Raw genomic sequence first — 17,500 nt, forward strand, 5'->3', positions numbered from 1 at the left:
CCCCCTACACCCCCTCCCTATCTCTGTAACCCCCTACACCCCCTCCCTATCTCTGTAACCCCCCCTACCCCCCCTCCCTATCTCTGTAACCCCCCTACCCCCCTCCCTATCTCTGTAACCCCCTACACCCCCTCCCTATCCCTGTAACCCCCCTGCACCCCCTCCCTATCTCTGTAACCCCCTACACCCCCTCCCTATCTCTGTAACCCCCCCTACCCCCCCTCCCTATCTCTGTAACCCCCCACCCCCCCTCCCTATCGCTCTAACGGTTGGGTGTGGCGGGTTGTATCTGTTTTTTGTGTTTTTAATTCTCTCATTGTGACTCCCTCTCTCTCTCCCACACACTCGCTTCTCTCCCCCCCATCTCTCTCCCCCCCATCTCTCTCCCCTCCATCCCTCTCTCTCCCCCCATCTCTCTCCCCCCATCTCTCTCCCCCCCCATCTGTCCTCCCCCCCCCCCCCCCCCCCCCCCCCCCTCCCTCTCTCTCTCCCCCCAGCTCGTCAGTCTCCTGCTGGTCTTCGGGAACAGGAGCTGCTGGTCTGCTGGGAGCGCTCTCCTACTCGGGCCTGACCCAGAGTGGTCTCTGCCCCCGGAATACCGTGCTCCTGATGGTCATCGTCCCCATCGTCCTGTGCTCCAGGTACACCCCCTCCCCTCACCCCCCTCACCCCGAACCCTGGGGGAGAGAGGGGGGGGGGGGGGAAACACTGAGGGAGGGGGGGTAAAACCCTGAGGGTGAGGGAGAGGGGGGTAAACCCTGAGGGGGGGTAAACCCTGAGGGTGAGGGAGAGGGGGGTAAACCTTGAGGGGGGGTAAACCCTGAGGGGGGCGGTAAACCCTGAGGGTGAGGGAGGGGGGGTAAACCCTGAGGGGGGCGGTAAACCCTGAGGGTGAGGGAGGGGGGGGGTAAACCCTGAGGGGGGGGTAAACCCTGAGGGTGAGGGAGAGGGGGGTAAACCCTGAGGGGTCCCCCACCCTCAAGGGGAGGGGCAGTGTGTAGGGAGGGGGTGGGGAGTGGGGTTGATTGAATGCCCCCCTCACTGTAACCCCCTCTCTCTCCCCCCCCCCCCCCCCACAGTTACATGTTCCTCCTGGTGAAACCCCCCAGGCTGAGGGTGGGGCAGGATCCCCTGGGACAGGGGCAGCAGCAGGAGGAGGAGGAGGGGACACCCATCATGGGGCAGCACGGACCGCACAGTGAGTAACGCACCCCCCCACCCCCCCCACCCCCCACACCCCCCACACCCCCACACCCACACACACACCCCCACACACCCCCCACCCACCCCCACCCCCACCCCTACACCCCCTCACACACACACACACACACACACACAACACACACACACACACACACACTCCCACTCACTCTCTCTCACTCACACACACACTCTCACACACACACATCCCCGCGCGCGGTCCCAGGGAGAGACGCAGAGACAGGAGGAGAGAGAGGCAGACTGACAGACAGAGAGATAGAGACAGACACAGAGAGAGGCAGACAGGCACAGAAATGGTAAGGTCAGACCGACCGCGAGAGTGAGAGAGACCCAGACACAGAGAGAGAGAGAGAGACAGACACAGAGAGACAGATACACACACACACACACACACACACAGATAGAGATGGAGTGTGACACAGACAGACAGAGAGAGAGAGAGTGAGAGACAGAGAGAGAGAGAGAGAGCGACAGAGACACAGTGAGGGAGACAGAGAATGAGAGAGACAGACAGAGAGAGACACAGAGGGAGAGACACAGAGGGCAAGATGGTGGGGGAGAGTTAGAGAGAGACACACACATTGAGACGGGGGGTGCAGGGGAGAAAGAGAGAGAGAGAGACACACCCAAAGAGAGAAGGACTGAGATGGAGGTGGAGGGAGGGAGTGAGAGAGGGAGAGAGAGAAACATAGAGACAGAGGGTGTTGGGGAGAAACGAGAGACAGACAGTGAGAGAGAGACACTGAGAGACAAAGAGAGATGGAGGAGGGCCACAGCACCCCTTAGCTGTGCTCCAGTTGCGAGGGCTATCACCGAGGATGGGCTGAACGGCCCAGGGGTCACTCGGGGGTGTTTATGAAGTTGGTTCTGTCTCTTCCAGGAGCGCGATACAGGAAACTGACGTTCAGAGAGAAACTGACCATCGTTCAGGTAACACGCTGTGTATACAGCAGTGATGTAGAGGGAGCTGTGTACGTGGGAGAGCTGGACGCTGGCACTGGGTATAAAGTGGGGGGAGGTTACACTGTCAGGGGGTGGGATGGAGAGGGAGCTCTGTACCGTCCCTGTCCCTGGGAGAGCTCGATGCTGACACTGGGTATAAAGTGGGGGGAGGTTACACTGTCAGGGGGTGGGATGGAGAGGGAGCTCTGTACCGTCCCTGTCCCTGGGAGAGCACGATGCTGACACTGGGTATAAAGTGGGGGGAGGTTACACTGTCAGGGGGTGGGATGGAGAGGGAGCTCTGTACCATCCCTGTCCCTGGGAGAGCTCGATGCTGACACTGGGTATAAAGTGGGGGGAGGTTACACTGTCAGTGGGTGGGATGGAGAGGGAGCTCTGTACCGTCCCTGTCCCTGGGAGAGCTCGATGCTGACACTGGGTATAAAGTGGGGGGAGGTTACACTGTCAGGGGGTGGGATGGAGAGGGAGCTCTGTACCGTCCCTGTCCCTGGGAGAGCTCGATGCTGACACTGGGTATAAAGTGGGGGGAGGTTACACTGTCAGGGGGTGGGATGGAGAGGGAGCTCTGTACCGTCCCTGTCCCTGGGAGAGCTCGATGCTGACACTGGGTATAAAGTGGGGGGAGGGTTACACTGTCAGGGGGTGGGATGGAGAGGGAGCTCTGTACCGTCCCTGTCCCTGGGAGAGCTCGATGCTGACACTGGGTATAAAGTGGGGGGAGGTTACACTGTCAGGGGGTGGGATGGAGAGGGAGCTCTGTACCGTCCCTGTCCCTGGGAGAGCTCGATGCTGACACTGGGTATAAAGTGGGGGGAGGTTACACTGTCAGGGGGTGGGACGGAGAGGGAGCTCTGTACCGTCCCTGTCCCCGTCCCTGTTCCTGTCTCTGACTGCGTTGTCTCTTCCTTTTATAACAGTCTCTCCTGAAGTATATGGTCCCACTGGGAACAGTGTATTTTGCCGAATATTTTATTAATCAGGGATTGGTGAGTAATGTTGACAATTCACAGGTAATGTGCACCGAGGGGGGGTCAGCGCCGAGGGAGCCCGCACTGTGGGAGGGTCAGCGCCGAGGGAGCCCCGCACTGTGGGAGGGTCAGCGCCGAGGGAGCCCCGCACTGTGGGAGGGTCAGCGCCGAGGGAGCCCCGCACTGTGGGAGGGTCAGCGCCGAGGGAGCCCCGCGCTGTGGGAGGGTCAGCGCCGAGGGAGCCCGCGCTGTGGGAGGGTCAGCGCCGAGGGAGCCCCGCACTGTGGGAGGGTCAGCGCTGAGGGAGTGTAACCTGTCAGTAAGTGGTCTCTCTCTCTCTCTCTGTTCCCAGTTGGAGCTGATGTTTTACCGGAACATCTTCCTGGATCATAACGCGCAGTATCGCTGGTGAGGGTCTCTCCCCGGGGTGCAGTGTGTGTACGGGGGCCTCTCTCCCCGCGGTACGGTGTGTGTACGGGGGTCTCTCTCCCCTGGGTACGGTGTGTGTACGGGGGTCTCTCACCCCGCGGTACGGTGTGTGTACGGGGGTCTCTCTCCCCTGGGTACGGTGTGTGTACCGGGGTCTCTCTCCCCTGGGTACGATGTGTGTACCGGGGTCTCTCTCCCCGCGGTACGGTGTGTGTACGGGGGTCTCTCTCTCCCCGCGGTACGGTGTGTGTACGGGGGTCTCTCTCCCCTGGGTACGGTGTGTGTACCGGGGTCTCTCTCCCCGCGGTACGGTGTGTGTACGGGGTCTCTCTCCCCGCGGTACGGTGTGTGTACGGGGATCTCTCTCTCTCCGCGGTACGGTGTGTGTACGGGGGTCTCTCTCCCCGCGGTACGGTGTGTGTACGGGGGTCTCTCTCCCCGCGGTACGGTGTGTGTACGGGTCTCTCTCCCCGCGGTACGGTGTGTGTACGGGGGTCTCTCCCCGCGGTACGGTGTGTGTACGGGAATCTCTCTCTCCCCGCGGTACGGTGTGTGTACGGGGGTCTCTCCCCGCGGTACGGTGTGTGTACGGGGGTCTCTCCCCGCGGTACGGTGTGTGTACGGGGGTCTCTCTCCCCGCGGTACGGTGTGTGTACGGGGGTCTCTCTCCCCGCGGTACGGTGTGTGTACGGGTCTCTCTCCCCGCGGTACGGTGTGTGTACGGGTCTCTCTCTCCCCGCGGTACGGTGTGTGTACAGGGGTCTCTCTCCCCGGGGTACGGTGTGTGTACCGGGGTGTCTCTCCCCGCGGTACGGTGTGTGTACGGGGGTCTCTCTCCCCGCGGTACGGTGTGTGTACGGGGGTCTCTCCCCGGGGTACGGTGTGTGTACGGGGATCTCTCTCTCCCTGCGGTACGGTGTGTGTACGGGGATCTCTCTCTCCCCGCGGTATGGTGTGTGTACGGGGGTCTCTCCCCGCGGTACGGTGTGTGTACGGGGGTCTCTCTCCCCGCGGTACGGTGTGTGTACGGGAATCTCTCTCTCCCCGCGGTACGGTGTGTGTACAGGGGTCTCTCTCCCCGGGGTACGGTGTGTGTACGGGGGTCTCTCTCCCCGCGGTACGGTGTGTGTACGGGGGTCTCTCTCCCCTGGGTACGGTGTGTGTACGGGGTCTCTCTCCCCGCGGTACGGTGTGTGTACGGGGTCTCTCTCCCCGCGGTACGGTGTGTGTACGGGGATCTCTCTCTCCCCGCGGTACGGTGTGTGTACGGGGGTCTCTCCCCGCGGTACGGTGTGTGTACGGGGGTCTCTCCCCGCGGTACGGTGTGTGTACGGGGGTCTCTCCCCGCGGTACGGTGTGTGTACGGGAATCTCTCTCTCCCCGCGGTACGGTGTGTGTACGGGGGTCTCTCCCCGCGGTACGGTGTGTGTACGGGGGTCTCTCCCCGCGGTACGGTGTGTGTACGGGGGTCTCTCTCCCCGCGGTACGGTGTGTGTACGGGGGTCTCTCTCCCCGCGGTACGGTGTGTGTACGGGTCTCTCTCCCCGCGGTACGGTGTGTGTACGGGTCTCTCTCTCCCCGCGGTACGGTGTGTGTACAGGGGTCTCTCTCCCCGGGGTACGGTGTGTGTACCGGGGTGTCTCTCCCCGCGGTACGGTGTGTGTACGGGGGTCTCTCTCCCCGCGGTACGGTGTGTGTACGGGGGTCTCTCCCCGGGGTACGGTGTGTGTACGGGGATCTCTCTCTCCCCGCGGTACGGTGTGTGTACGGGGATCTCTCTCTCCCCGCGGTACGGTGTGTGTACGGGGGTCTCTCCCCGCGGTACGGTGTGTGTACGGGGGTCTCTCTCACCGTGGTACGGTGTGTGTACGGGGATCTCTCTCTCCCCGCGGTACGGTGTGTGTACGGGGGTCTCTCCACGCGGTACGGTGTGTGTACGGGAATCTCTCTCTCCCCGCGGTACGGTGTGTGTACGGGGGTCTCTCCCCGCGGTACGGTGTGTGTACGGGGGTCTCTCCCCGCGGTACGGTGTGTGTACGGGGGTCTCTCTCCCCGCGGTACGGTGTGTGTACGGGGGTCTCTCTCCCCGCGGTACGGTGTGTGTACGGGTCTCTCTCCCCGCGGTACGGTGTGTGTACGGGTCTCTCTCTCCCCGCGGTACGGTGTGTGTACGGGGGTCTCTCCCCGGGGTACGGTGTGTGTACGGGGATCTCTCTCTCCCCGCGGTACGGTGTGTGTACGGGGATCTCTCTCTCCCCGCGGTACGGTGTGTGTACGGGGGTCTCTCTCCCCGCGGTACGGTGTGTGTACGGGAATCTCTCTCTCCCCGCGGTACGGTGTGTGTACGGGTCTCTCTCTCCCCGCGGTACGGTGTGTGTACAGGGGTCTCTCTCCCCGGGGTACGGTGTGTGTACCGGGGTCTCTCTCCCCGCGGTACGGTGTGTGTACCGGGGTCTCTCTCCCCGCGGTACGGTGTGTGTACGGGGGTCTCTCTCCCCGCGGTACGGTGTGTGTGTACGGGGGTCTCTCCCCGCGGTACGGTGTGTGTACGGGGATCTCTCTCTCCCCGCGGTACGGTGTGTGTACGGGGATCTCTCTCTCCCCGCGGTACGGTGTGTGTACGGGGGTCTCTCCCCGCGGTACGGTGTGTGTACGGGGGTGTCTCTCCCCGCGGTACGGTGTGTGTACGGGAATCTCTCTCTCCCCGCGGTACGGTGTGTGTACGGGTCTCTCTCTCCCCGCGGTACGGTGTGTGTACCGGGGTGTCTCTCCCCGCGGTACGGTGTGTGTACGGGGGTCTCTCTCCCCGCGGTACGGTGTGTGTACCGGGGTCTCTCTCCCCGGGGTACGGTGTGTGTACGGGGATCTCTCTCTCCCCGCGGTACGGTGTGTGTACGGGGATCTCTCTCTCCCCGCGGTACGGTGTGTGTACGGGAATCTCTCTCTCCCCGCGGTACGGTGTGTGTACGGGTCTCTCTCTCCCCGCGGTACGGTGTGTGTACCGGGGTGTCTCTCCCCGCGGTACGGTGTGTGTACGGGGGTCTCTCTCCCCGCGGTACGGTGTGTGTACGGGGGTCTCTCTCCCCGCGGTACGGTGTGTGTACGGGGGTCTCTCTCCCCTGGGTACGGTGTGTGTACCGGGGTCTCTCTCCCCGCGGTACGGTGTGTGTACGGGGTCTCTCTCCCCGCGGTACGGTGTGTGTACGGGGATCTCTCTCTCCCCGCGGTACGGTGTGTGTACGGGGGTCTCTCTCTCCCCGCGGTACGGTGTGTGTACGGGGGTCTCTCCCCGCGGTACGGTGTGTGTACGGGGGTCTCTCTCCCCGCGGTAAGGTGTGTGTACGGGGGTCTCTCTCCCCGCGGTACGGTGTGTGTACGGGTCTCTCTCTCCCCGCGGTACGGTGTGTGTACAGGGGTCTCTCTCCCCGCGGTACGGTGTGTGTACGGGGGTCTCTCCCCGGGGTACGGTGTGTGTACGGGGATCTCTCTCTCCCCGCGGTACGGTGTGTGTACGGGGGTCTCTCTCCCCGCGGTACGGTGTGTGTACGGGGATCTCTCTCTCCCCGCGGTACGGTGTGTGTACAGGGGTCTCTCTCCCCGCGGTACGGTGTGTGTACGGGGGTCTCTCTCCCCGCGGTACGGTGTGTGTACGGGAATCTCTCTCTCCCCGCGGTACGGTGTGTGTACGGGGGTCTCTCCCCGCGGTACGGTGTGTGTACGGGGGTCTCTCTCCCCGCGGTACGGTGTGTGTACGGGGTCTCTCTCCCCGCGGTACGGTGTGTGTACGGGTCTCTCTCTCCCCGCGGTACGGTGTGTGTACGGGGGTCTCTCTCCCCGGGGTACGGTGTGTGTACGGGGGTCTCTCCCCGGGGTACGGTGTGTGTACGGGGATCTCTCTCTCCCCGCGGTACGGTGTGTGTATGGGGATCTCTCTCTCCCCGCGGTACGGTGTGTGTACGGGGGTCTCTCCCCGCGGTACGGTGTGTGTACGGGGGTCTCTCTCCCCGCGGTACGGTGTGTGTACGGGAATCTCTCTCTCCCCGCGGTACGGTGTGTGTACGGGTCTCTCTCTCCCCGCGGTACGGTGTGTGTACAGGGGTCTCTCTCCCCGGGGTACGGTGTGTGTACCGGGGTCTCTCTCCCCGCGGTACGGTGTGTGTACGGGAATCTCTCTCTCCCCGCGGTACGGTGTGTGTACGGGGGTCTCTCCCCGCGGTACGATGTGTGTACGGGGGTCTCTCTCCCCGCGGTACGGTGTGTGTGTACGGGGGTCTCTCTCCCCGCGGTACGGTGTGTGTACGGGTCTCTCTCTCCCCGCGGTACGGTGTGTGTACCGGGGTCTCTCTCCCCGCGGTACGGTGTGTGTACGGGAATCTCTCTCTCCCCGCGGTACGGTGTGTGTACGGGGGTCTCTCCCCGCGGTACGATGTGTGTACGGGGGTCTCTCTCCCCGCGGTACGGTGTGTGTGTACGGGGGTCTCTCTCCCCGCGGTACGGTGTGTGTGTACGGGGGTCTCTCTCCCCGCGGTACGGTGTGTATACGGGGGTCTCTCTCCCCGCGGTACGGTGTGTGTACGGGGGTCTCTCTCCCCGCGGTACGGTGTGTGTACGGGGGTCTCTCTCTCCCCGCGGTACGGTGTGTGTACGGGGGTCTCTCTCTCCCCGCGGTACGGTGTGTGTTCGGGGGTCTCTCTCCCCGCGGTACGGTGTGTGTACGGGTCTCTCTCTCTCCCCGCGGTACGGGGTGGATATGGGGTCTCTCTCCCCGCGGTACGGTGTGTGTACGGGGGTCTCTCTCTCCCCGCGGTACGGTGTGTGTTCCGGGGTCTCTCTCCCCGCGGTACGGTGTGTGTACGGGGGTCTCTCTCCCCGCGGTACGGTGTGTGTACGGGCGTCTCTCTCCCCGCGGTACGGTGTGTGTACGGGGGTCTCTCTCCCCGCGGTACGGTGTGTGTACGGGGGTCTCTCTCCCCGCGGTACGGTGTGTGTACGGGGGTCTCTCTCCCCGCGGTACGGTGTGTGTACGGGGGTCTCTCTCCCCGCGGTACGGTGTGTGTACGGGGGTCTCTCTCCCCGCGGTACGGTGTGTGTTCGGGGGTCTCTCTCCCCGCGGTACGGTGTGTGTACGGGGGTCTCTCTCTCCCCGCGGTACGGTGTGTGTACGGGGGTCTCTCTCCCCGCGGTACGGTGTGTGTACGGGGGTCTCTCCCCGCGGTACGGTGTGTGTACGGGGGTCTCTCCCCGCGGTATGGTGCGTGTACGGGGGTCTCTCTCTCCCCGCGGTACGGTGTGTGTACGGGGGTCTCTCTCCCCGCGGTACGGTGCGTGTACGGGGGTCTCTCTCTCCCCGCGGTACGGGGTGGATATGGGGTCTCTCCCCGCGGTACGGTGTGTGTACGGGAATCTCTCTCTCCCCGCGGTACGGTGTGTGTACGGGTCTCTCTCTCCCCGCGGTACGGTGTGTGTACAGGGGTCTCTCTCCCCGGGGTACGGTGTGTGTACGGGGGTCTCTCTCCCCGCGGTACGGTGTGTGTACGGGGGTCTCTCTCCCCTGGGTACGGTGTGTGTACCGGGGTCTCTCTCCCCGCGGTACGGTGTGTGTACGGGGTCTCTCTCCCCGCGGTACGGTGTGTGTACGGGGATCTCTCTCTCCCCGCGGTACGGTGTGTGTACGGGGGTCTCTCCCCGCGGTACGGTGTGTGTACGGGGGTCTCTCCCCGCGGTACGGTGTGTGTACGGGAATCTCTCTCTCCCCGCGGTACGGTGTGTGTACGGGGGTCTCTCCCCGCGGTACGGTGTGTGTACGGGGGTCTCTCCCCGCGGTACGGTGTGTGTACGGGGGTCTCTCTCCCCGCGGTACGGTGTGTGTACGGGGGTCTCTCTCCCCGCGGTACGGTGTGTGTACGGGTCTCTCTCCCCGCGGTACGGTGTGTGTACGGGTCTCTCTCTCCCCGCGGTACGGTGTGTGTACAGGGGTCTCTCTCCCCGGGGTTCGGTGTGTGTACCGGGGTGTCTCTCCCCGCGGTACGGTGTGTGTACGGGGGTCTCTCTCCCCGCGGTACGGTGTGTGTACGGGGGTCTCTCCCCGGGGTACGGTGTGTGTACGGGGATCTCTCTCTCCCCGCGGTACGGTGTGTGTACGGGGATCTCTCTCTCCCCGCGGTATGGTGTGTGTACGGGGGTCTCTCCCCGCGGTACGGTGTGTGTACGGGGGTCTCTCTCACCGCGGTACGGTGTGTGTACGGGGTCTCTCTCCCCGCGGTACGGTGTGTGTACGGGGGTCTCTCCCCGGGGTACGGTGTGTGTACGGGGATCTCTCTCTCCCCGCGGTACGGTGTGTGTACGGGGATCTCTCTCTCCCCGCGGTATGGTGTGTGTACGGGGGTCTCTCCCCGCGGTACGGTGTGTGTACGGGGGTCTCTCTCACCGCGGTACGGTGTGTGTACGGGGTCTCTCTCCCCGCGGTACGGTGTGTGTACGGGGGTCTCTCCACGCGGTACGGTGTGTGTACGGGAATCTCTCTCTCCCCGCGGTACGGTGTGTGTACGGGGGTCTCTCCCCGCGGTACGGTGTGTGTACGGGGGTCTCTCCCCGCGGTACGGTGTGTGTACGGGGGTCTCTCTCCCCGCGGTACGGTGTGTGTACGGGGGTCTCTCTCCCCGCGGTACGGTGTGTGTACGGGTCTCTCTCCCCGCGGTACGGTGTGTGTACGGGTCTCTCTCTCCCCGCGGTACGGTGTGTGTACAGGGGTCTCTCTCCCCGCGGTACGGTGTGTGTACCGGGGTCTCTCTCCCCGCGGTACGGTGTGTGTACGGGGGTCTCTCTCCCCGCGGTACGGTGTGTGTACGGGGATCTCTCTCTCCCCGCGGTACGGTGTGTGTACGGGGATCTCTCTCTCCCCGCGGTACGGTGTGTGTACGGGGGTCTCTCCCCGCGGTACGGTGTGTGTACGGGGGTCTCTCTCCCCGCGGTACGGTGTGTGTACGGGAATCTCTCTCTCCCCGCGGTACGGTGTGTGTACGGGTCTCTCTCTCCCCGCGGTACGGTGTGTGTACAGGGGTCTCTCTCCCCGGGGTACGGTGTGTGTACCGGGGTCTCTCTCCCCGCGGTACGGTGTGTGTACGGGGTCTCTCTCCCCGCGGTACGGTGTGTGTACGGGGGTCTCTCTCCCCGCGGTACGGTGTGTGTACGGGGGTCTCTCCCCGGGGTACGGTGTGTGTACGGGGGTGTCTCTCCCCGCGGTACGGTGTGTGTACGGGTCTCTCTCTCCCCGGGGTACGGTGTGTGTACGGGGGTCTCTCCCCGCGGTACGGTGTGTGTACAGGGGTCTCTCTCCCCGCGGTACGGTGTGTGTACGGGGGTCTCTCTCCCCGCGGTACGGTGTGTGTACGGGGATCTCTCTCTCCCCGCGGTACGGTGTGTGTACGGGGATCTCTCTCTCCCCGCGGTACGGTGTGTGTACGGGGGTCTCTCCCCGCGGTACGGTGTGTGTACGGGGGTGTCTCTCCCCGCGGTACGGTGTGTGTACGGGAATCTCTCTTTCCCCGCGGTACGGTGTGTGTACGGGTCTCTCTCTCCCCGCGGTACGGTGTGTGTACAGGGGTCTCTCTCCCCGGGGTACGGTGTGTGTACCGGGGTCTCTCTCCCCGCGGTACGGTGTGTGTACGGGGGTCTCTCCCCGGGGTACGGTGTGTGTACGGGGATCTCTCTCTCCCCGCGGTACGGTGTGTGTACGGGGATCTCTCTCTCCCCGCGGTACGGTGTGTGTACGGGAATCTCTCTCTCCCCGCGGTACGGTGTGTGTACGGGTCTCTCTCTCCCCGCGGTACGGTGTGTGTACAGGGGTCTCTCTCCCCGGGGTACGGTGTGTGTACCGGGGTGTCTCTCCCCGCGGTACGGTGTGTGTACGGGGATCTCTCTCTCCCCGCGGTACGGTGTGTGTACGGGGATCTCTCTCTCCCCGCGGTACGGTGTGTGTACGGGGGTCTCTCCCCGCGGTACGGTGTGTGTACGGGGGTCTCTCTCCCCGCGGTACGGTGTGTGTACGGGTCTCTCTCTCCCCGCGGTACGGTGTGTGTACAGGGGTCTCTCTCCCCGCGGTACGGTGTGTGTACGGGGGTCTCTCCCCGGGGTACGGTGTGTGTACGGGGATCTCTCTCTCCCCGCGGTACGGTGTGTGTACGGGGATCTCTCTCTCCCCGTGGTACGGTGTGTGTACGGGGATCTCTCTCTCCCCGCGGTACGGTGTGTGTACGGGGGTCTCTCCCCGCGGTACGGTGTGTGTACGGGGGTCTCCCTCCCCGCGGTACGGTGTGTGTACGGGAATCTCTCTCTCCCCGCGGTACGGTGTGTGTACGGGTCTCTCTCTCCCCGCGGTACGGTGTGTGTACAGGGGTCTCTCTCCCCGGGGTACGGTGTGTGTACCGGGGTCTCTCTCCCCGCGGTACGGTGTGTGTACGGGAATCTCTCTCTCCCCGCGGTACGGTGTGTGTACGGGGGTCTCTCCCCGCGGTACGATGTGTGTACGGGGGTCTCTCTCCCCGCGGTACGGTGTGTGTGTACGGGGGTCTCTCTCCCCGCGGTACGGTGTGTGTACCGGGGTCTCTCTCCCCGCGGTACGGTGTGTGTACGGGAATCTCTCTCTCCCCGCGGTACGGTGTGTGTACGGGGGTCTCTCCCCGCGGTACGATGTGTGTACGGGGGTCTCTCTCCCCGCGGTACGGTGTGTGTGTACGGGGGTCTCTCTCCCCGCGGTACGGTGTGTGTGTACGGGGGTCTCTCTCCCCGCGGTACGGTGTGTGTACGGGGGTCTCTCTCCCCGCGGTACGGTGTGTGTACGGGGGTCTCTCTCTCCCCGCGGTACGGTGTGTGTACGGGGGTCTCTCTCTCCCCGCGGTACGGTGTGTGTTCGGGGGTCTCTCTCCCCGCGGTACGGTGTGTGTACGGGTCTCTCTCTCTCCCCGCGGTACGGGGTGGATATGGGGTCTCTCTCCCCGCGGTACGGTGTGTGTACGGGGGTCTCTCTCTCCCCGCGGTACGGTGTGTGTGTACGGGGGTCTCTCTCCCCGCGGTACGGTGTGTGTACCGGGGTCTCTCTCCCCGCGGTACGGTGTGTGTACGGGAATCTCTCTCTCCCCGCGGTACGGTGTGTGTACGGGGGTCTCTCCCCGCGGTACGATGTGTGTACGGGGGTCTCTCTCCCCGCGGTACGGTGTGTGTGTACGGGGGTCTCTCTCCCCGCGGTACGGTGTGTGTGTACGGGGGTCTCTCTCCCCGCGGTACGGTGTGTGTACGGGGGTCTCTCTCCCCGCGGTACGGTGTGTGTACGGGGGTCTCTCTCTCCCCGCGGTACGGTGTGTGTACGGGGGTCTCTCTCTCCCCGCGGTACGGTGTGTGTTCGGGGGTCTCTCTCCCCGCGGTACGGTGTGTGTACGGGTCTCTCTCTCCCCGCGGTACGGGGTGGATATGGGGTCTCTCTCCCCGCGGTACGGTGTGTGTACGGGGGTCTCTCTCTCCCCGCGGTACGGTGTGTGTTCGGGGGTCTCTCTCCCCGCGGTACGGTGTGTGTACGGGGGTCTCTCTCCCCGCGGTACGGTGTGTGTATGGGCGTCTCTCTCCCCGCGGTACGGTGTGTGTACGGGGGTCTCTCTCCCCGCGGTACGGTGTGTGTACGGGGGTCTCTCTCCCCGCGGTACGGTGTGTGTACGGGGGTCTCTCTCCCCGCGGTACGGTGTGTGTACGGGGGTCTCTCTCCCCGCGGTACGGTGTGTGTACGGGGGTCTCTCTCCCCGCGGTACGGTGTGTGTACGGGGGTCTCTCTCCCCGCGGTACGGTGTGTGTTCGGGGGTCTCTCTCCCCGCGGTACGGTGTGTGTACGGGGGTCTCTCTCTCCCCGCGGTACGGTGTGTGTACGGGGGTCTCTCTCCCCGCGGTACGGTGTGTGTACGGGGGTCTCTCTCTCCCCGCGGTACGGTGTGTGTACGGGGGTCTCTCTCTCCCCGCGGTACGGTGCGTGTACGGGGGTCTCTCTCTCCCCGCGGTACGGGGTGGATATGGGGTCTCTCCCCGCGGTACGGTGTGTGTACGGGGGTCTCTCCACGCGGTACGGTGTGTGTACGGGAATCTCTCTCTCCCCGCGGTACGGTGTGTGTACGGGGGTCTCTCTCCCCGCGGTACGGTGTGTGTACGGGGGTCTCTCCCCGCGGTACGGTGTGTGTACGGGGGTCTCTCCCCGCGGTACGGTGTGTGTACGGGGGTCTCTCTCTCCCCGCGGTACGGTGTGTGTTCGGGGGTCTCTCTCCCCGCGGTACGGTGTGTGTACGGGGGTCTCTCTCCCCGCGGTACGGTGTGTGTACGGGCGTCTCTCTCCCCGCGGTACGGTGTGTGTACGGGGGTCTCTCTCCCCGCGGTACGGTGTGTGTACGGGGGTCTCTCTCCCCGCGGTACGGTGTGTGTACGGGGGTCTCTCTCCCCGCGGTACGGTGTGTGTACGGGGGTCTCTCTCCCCGCGGTACGGTGTGTGTACGGGGGTCTCTCTCCCCGCGGTACGGTGTGTGTACGGGGGTCTCTCTCCCCGCGGTACGGTGTGTGTTCGGGGGTCTCTCTCCCCGCGGTACGGTGTGTGTACGGGGGTCTCTCTCTCCCCGCGGTACGGTGTGTGTACGGGGGTCTCTCTCCCCGCGGTACGGTGTGTGTACGGGGGTCTCTCTCTCCCCGCGGTACGGTGCGTGTACGGGGGTCTCTCTCTCCCCGCGGTACGGGGTGGATATGGGGTCTCTCCCCGCGGTACGGTGTGTGTACGGGGGTCTCTCCACGCGGTACGGTGTGTGTACGGGAATCTCTCTCTCCCCGCGGTACGGTGTGTGTACGGGGGTCTCTCCCCGCGGTACGGAGTGTGTACGGGGATCTCTCTCTCCCCGCGGTACGGTGTGTGTACGGGGATCTCTCTCTCCCCGCGGTACGGTGTGTGTACGGGGGTCTCTCCCCGCGGTACGGTGTGTGTACCGGGGTCTCTCTCCCCGCGGTACGGTGTGTGTACGGGGGTCTCTCTCCCCGCGGTACGGTGTGTGTACGGGGGTCTCTCCCCGGGGTACGGTGTGTGTACGGGGATCTCTCTCTCCCCGCGGTACGGTGTGTGTACGGGGATCTCTCTCTCCCCGCGGTACGGTGTGTGTACGGGGGTCTCTCCCCGCGGTACGGTGTGTGTACGGGGGTGTCTCTCCCCGCGGTACGGTGTGTGTACGGGAATCTCTCTCTCCCCGCGGTACGGTGTGTGTACGGGTCTCTCTCTCCCCGCGGTACGGTGTGTGTACAGGGGTCTCTCTCCCCGCGGTACGGTGTGTGTACAGGGGTCTCTCTCCCCGCGGTACGGTGTGTGTACCGGGGTCTCTCTCCCCGCGGTACGGTGTGTGTACGGGGATCTCTCTCTCCCCGCGGTACGGTGTGTGTACGGGAATCTCTCTCTCCCCGCGGTACGGTGTGTGTACGGGTCTCTCTCTCCCCGCGGTACGGTGTGTGTACAGGGGTCTCTCTCCCCGGGGTACGGTGTGTGTACCGGGGTGTCTCTCCCCGCGGTACGGTGTGTGTACGGGGGTCTCTCTCCCCGCGGTACGGTGTGTGTACGGGGGTCTCTCTCCCCTGGGTACGGTGTGTGTACGGGGTCTCTCTCCCCGCGGTACGGTGTGTGTACGGGGGTCTCTCCCCGCGGTACGGTGTGTGTACGGGGGTCTCTCTCCCCGCGGTACGGTGTGTGTACAGGGGTCTCTCTCCCCGCGGTACGGTGTGTGTACGGGGGTCTCTCTCCCCGCGGTACGGTGTGTGTACGGGGGTCTCTCCCCGGGGTACGGTGTGTGTACGGGGATCTCTCTCTCCCCGCGGTACGGTGTGTGTACGGGGATCTCTCTCTCCCCGCGGTACGGTGTGTGTACGGGGGTCTCTCCCCGCGGTACGGTGTGTGTACGGGGGTCTCTCTCACCGAGGTACGGTGTGTGTACGAGGTCTCTCTCCCCGCGGTACGGTGTGTGTACGGGGATCTCTCTCTCCCCGCGGTACAGTGTGTGTACGGGGGTCTCTCCCCGCGGTACGGTGTGTGTACGGGAATCTCTCTCTCCCCGCGGTACGGTGTGTGTACGGGGGTCTCTCCCCGCGGTACGGTGTGTGTACGGGGGTCTCTCTCCCCGCGGTACGGTGTGTGTACGGGGTCTCTCTCCCCGCGGTACGGTGTGTGTACGGGGTCTCTCTCCCCGCGGTACGGTGTGTGTACGGGTCTCTCTCTCCCCGCGGTACGGTGTGTGTACGGGGGTCTCTCTCCCCGGGGTACGGTGTGTGTACCGGGGTCTCTCTCCCCGCGGTACGGTGTGTGTACGGGGGTCTCTCTCCCCGCGGTACGGTGTGTGTACGGGGGTCTCTCCCCGGGGTACGGTGTGTGTACGGGGATCTCTCTCTCCCCGCGGTACGGTGTGTGTATGGGGATCTCTCTCTCCCCGCGGTACGGTGTGTGTACGGGGGTCTCTCCCCGCGGTACGGTGTGTGTACGGGGGTCTCTCTCCCCGCGGTACGGTGTGTGTACGGGAATCTCTCTCTCCCCGCGGTACGGTGTGTGTACGGGTCTCTCTCTCCCCGCGGTACGGTGTGTGTACAGGGGTCTCTCTCCCCGGGGTACGGTGTGTGTACCGGGGTCTCTCTCCCCGCGGTACGGTGTGTGTACGGGAATCTCTCTCTCCCCGCGGTACGGTGTGTGTACGGGGGTCTCTCCCCGCGGTACGATGTGTGTACGGGGGTCTCTCTCCCCGCGGTACGGTGTGTGTGTACGGGGGTCTCTCTCCCCGCGGTACGGTGTGTGTACCGGGGTCTCTCTCCCCGCGGTACGGTGTGTGTACGGGAATCTCTCTCTCCCCGCGGTACGATGTGTGTACAGGGGTCTCTCTCCCCGCGGTACGGTGTGTGTGTACGGGGGTCTCTCTCCCCGCGGTACGGTGTGTGTGTACGGGGGTCTCTCTCCCCGCGGTACGGTGTGTGTACGGGGGTCTCTCTCCCCGCGGTACGGTGTGTGTACGGGGGTCTCTCTCCCCGCGGTACGGTGTGTGTACGGGGGTCTCTCTCTCCCCGCGGTACGGTGTGTGTACGCGGGTCTCTCTCTCCCCGCGGTACGGTGTGTGTTCGGGGGTCTCTCTCCCCGCGGTACGGTGTGTGTACGGGTCTCTCTCTCTCCCCGCGGTACGGGGTGGATATGGGGTCTCTCTCCCCGCGGTACGGTGTGTGTACGGGGGTCTCTCTCTCCCCGCGGTACGGTGTGTGTTCGGGGGTCTCTCTCCCCGCGGTACGGTGTGTGTACGGGGGTCTCTCTCCCCGCGGTACGGTGTGTGTACGGGCGTCTCTCTCCCCGCGGTACGGTGTGTGTACGGGGGTCTCTCTCCCCGCGGTACGGTGTGTGTACGGGGGTCTCTCTCCCCGCGGTACGGTGTGTGTACGGGGGTCTCTCTCCCCGCGGTACGGTGTGTGTACGGGGGTCTCTCTCCCCGCGGTACGGTGTGTGTACGGGGGTCTCTCTCCCCGCGGTACGGTGTGTGTACGGGGGTCTCTCTCCCCGCGGTACGGTGTGTGTACGGGGGTCTCTCTCTCCCCGCGGTACGGTGTGTGTACGGGGGTCTCTCTCCCCGCGGTACGGTGTGTGTACGGCGGTCTCTCTCTCCCCGCGGTACGGTGTGTGTACGGGGGTCTCTCTCCCCGCGGTACGGTGCGTGTACGGGGGTCTCTCTCTCCCCGCGGTACGGGGTGGATATGGGGTCTCTCCCCGCGGTACGGTGTGTGTACGGGGGTCTCTCTCCCCGCGGTACGGTGTGTGTACGGCGGTCTCTCTCTCCCCGCGGTACGGTGTGTGTACGGGGGTCTCTCTCCCCGCGGTACGGTGCGTGTACGGG

General features: G+C 65.0%; 1 protein-coding gene across 1 annotated transcript in view; it reads left to right on the forward strand.

Moving 5' to 3' along the window:
* Positions 1 to 497: 497 nt before the first annotated feature.
* The window catches only part of cln3 (CLN3 lysosomal/endosomal transmembrane protein, battenin), a gene marked incomplete at its 5' end in the record, with an annotated part of 20,288 nt that continues 3,285 nt past the window's right edge, over positions 498 to 17,500 (forward strand). The window contains 5 exons of the mRNA XM_060822526.1: positions 498 to 641; positions 1,080 to 1,198; positions 2,102 to 2,151; positions 3,102 to 3,170; positions 3,505 to 3,560. Coding sequence (XP_060678509.1) covers positions 498 to 641; positions 1,080 to 1,198; positions 2,102 to 2,151; positions 3,102 to 3,170; positions 3,505 to 3,560 — 438 coding nt within the window. The remainder of the gene's footprint in view (positions 642 to 1,079; positions 1,199 to 2,101; positions 2,152 to 3,101; positions 3,171 to 3,504; positions 3,561 to 17,500) is intronic.

Source organism: Hemiscyllium ocellatum, unplaced genomic scaffold (assembly GCF_020745735.1).
Source record: "Hemiscyllium ocellatum isolate sHemOce1 unplaced genomic scaffold, sHemOce1.pat.X.cur. scaffold_1045_pat_ctg1, whole genome shotgun sequence".
NCBI classification, from domain to species: Eukaryota; Metazoa; Chordata; class Chondrichthyes; order Orectolobiformes; family Hemiscylliidae; genus Hemiscyllium; species Hemiscyllium ocellatum.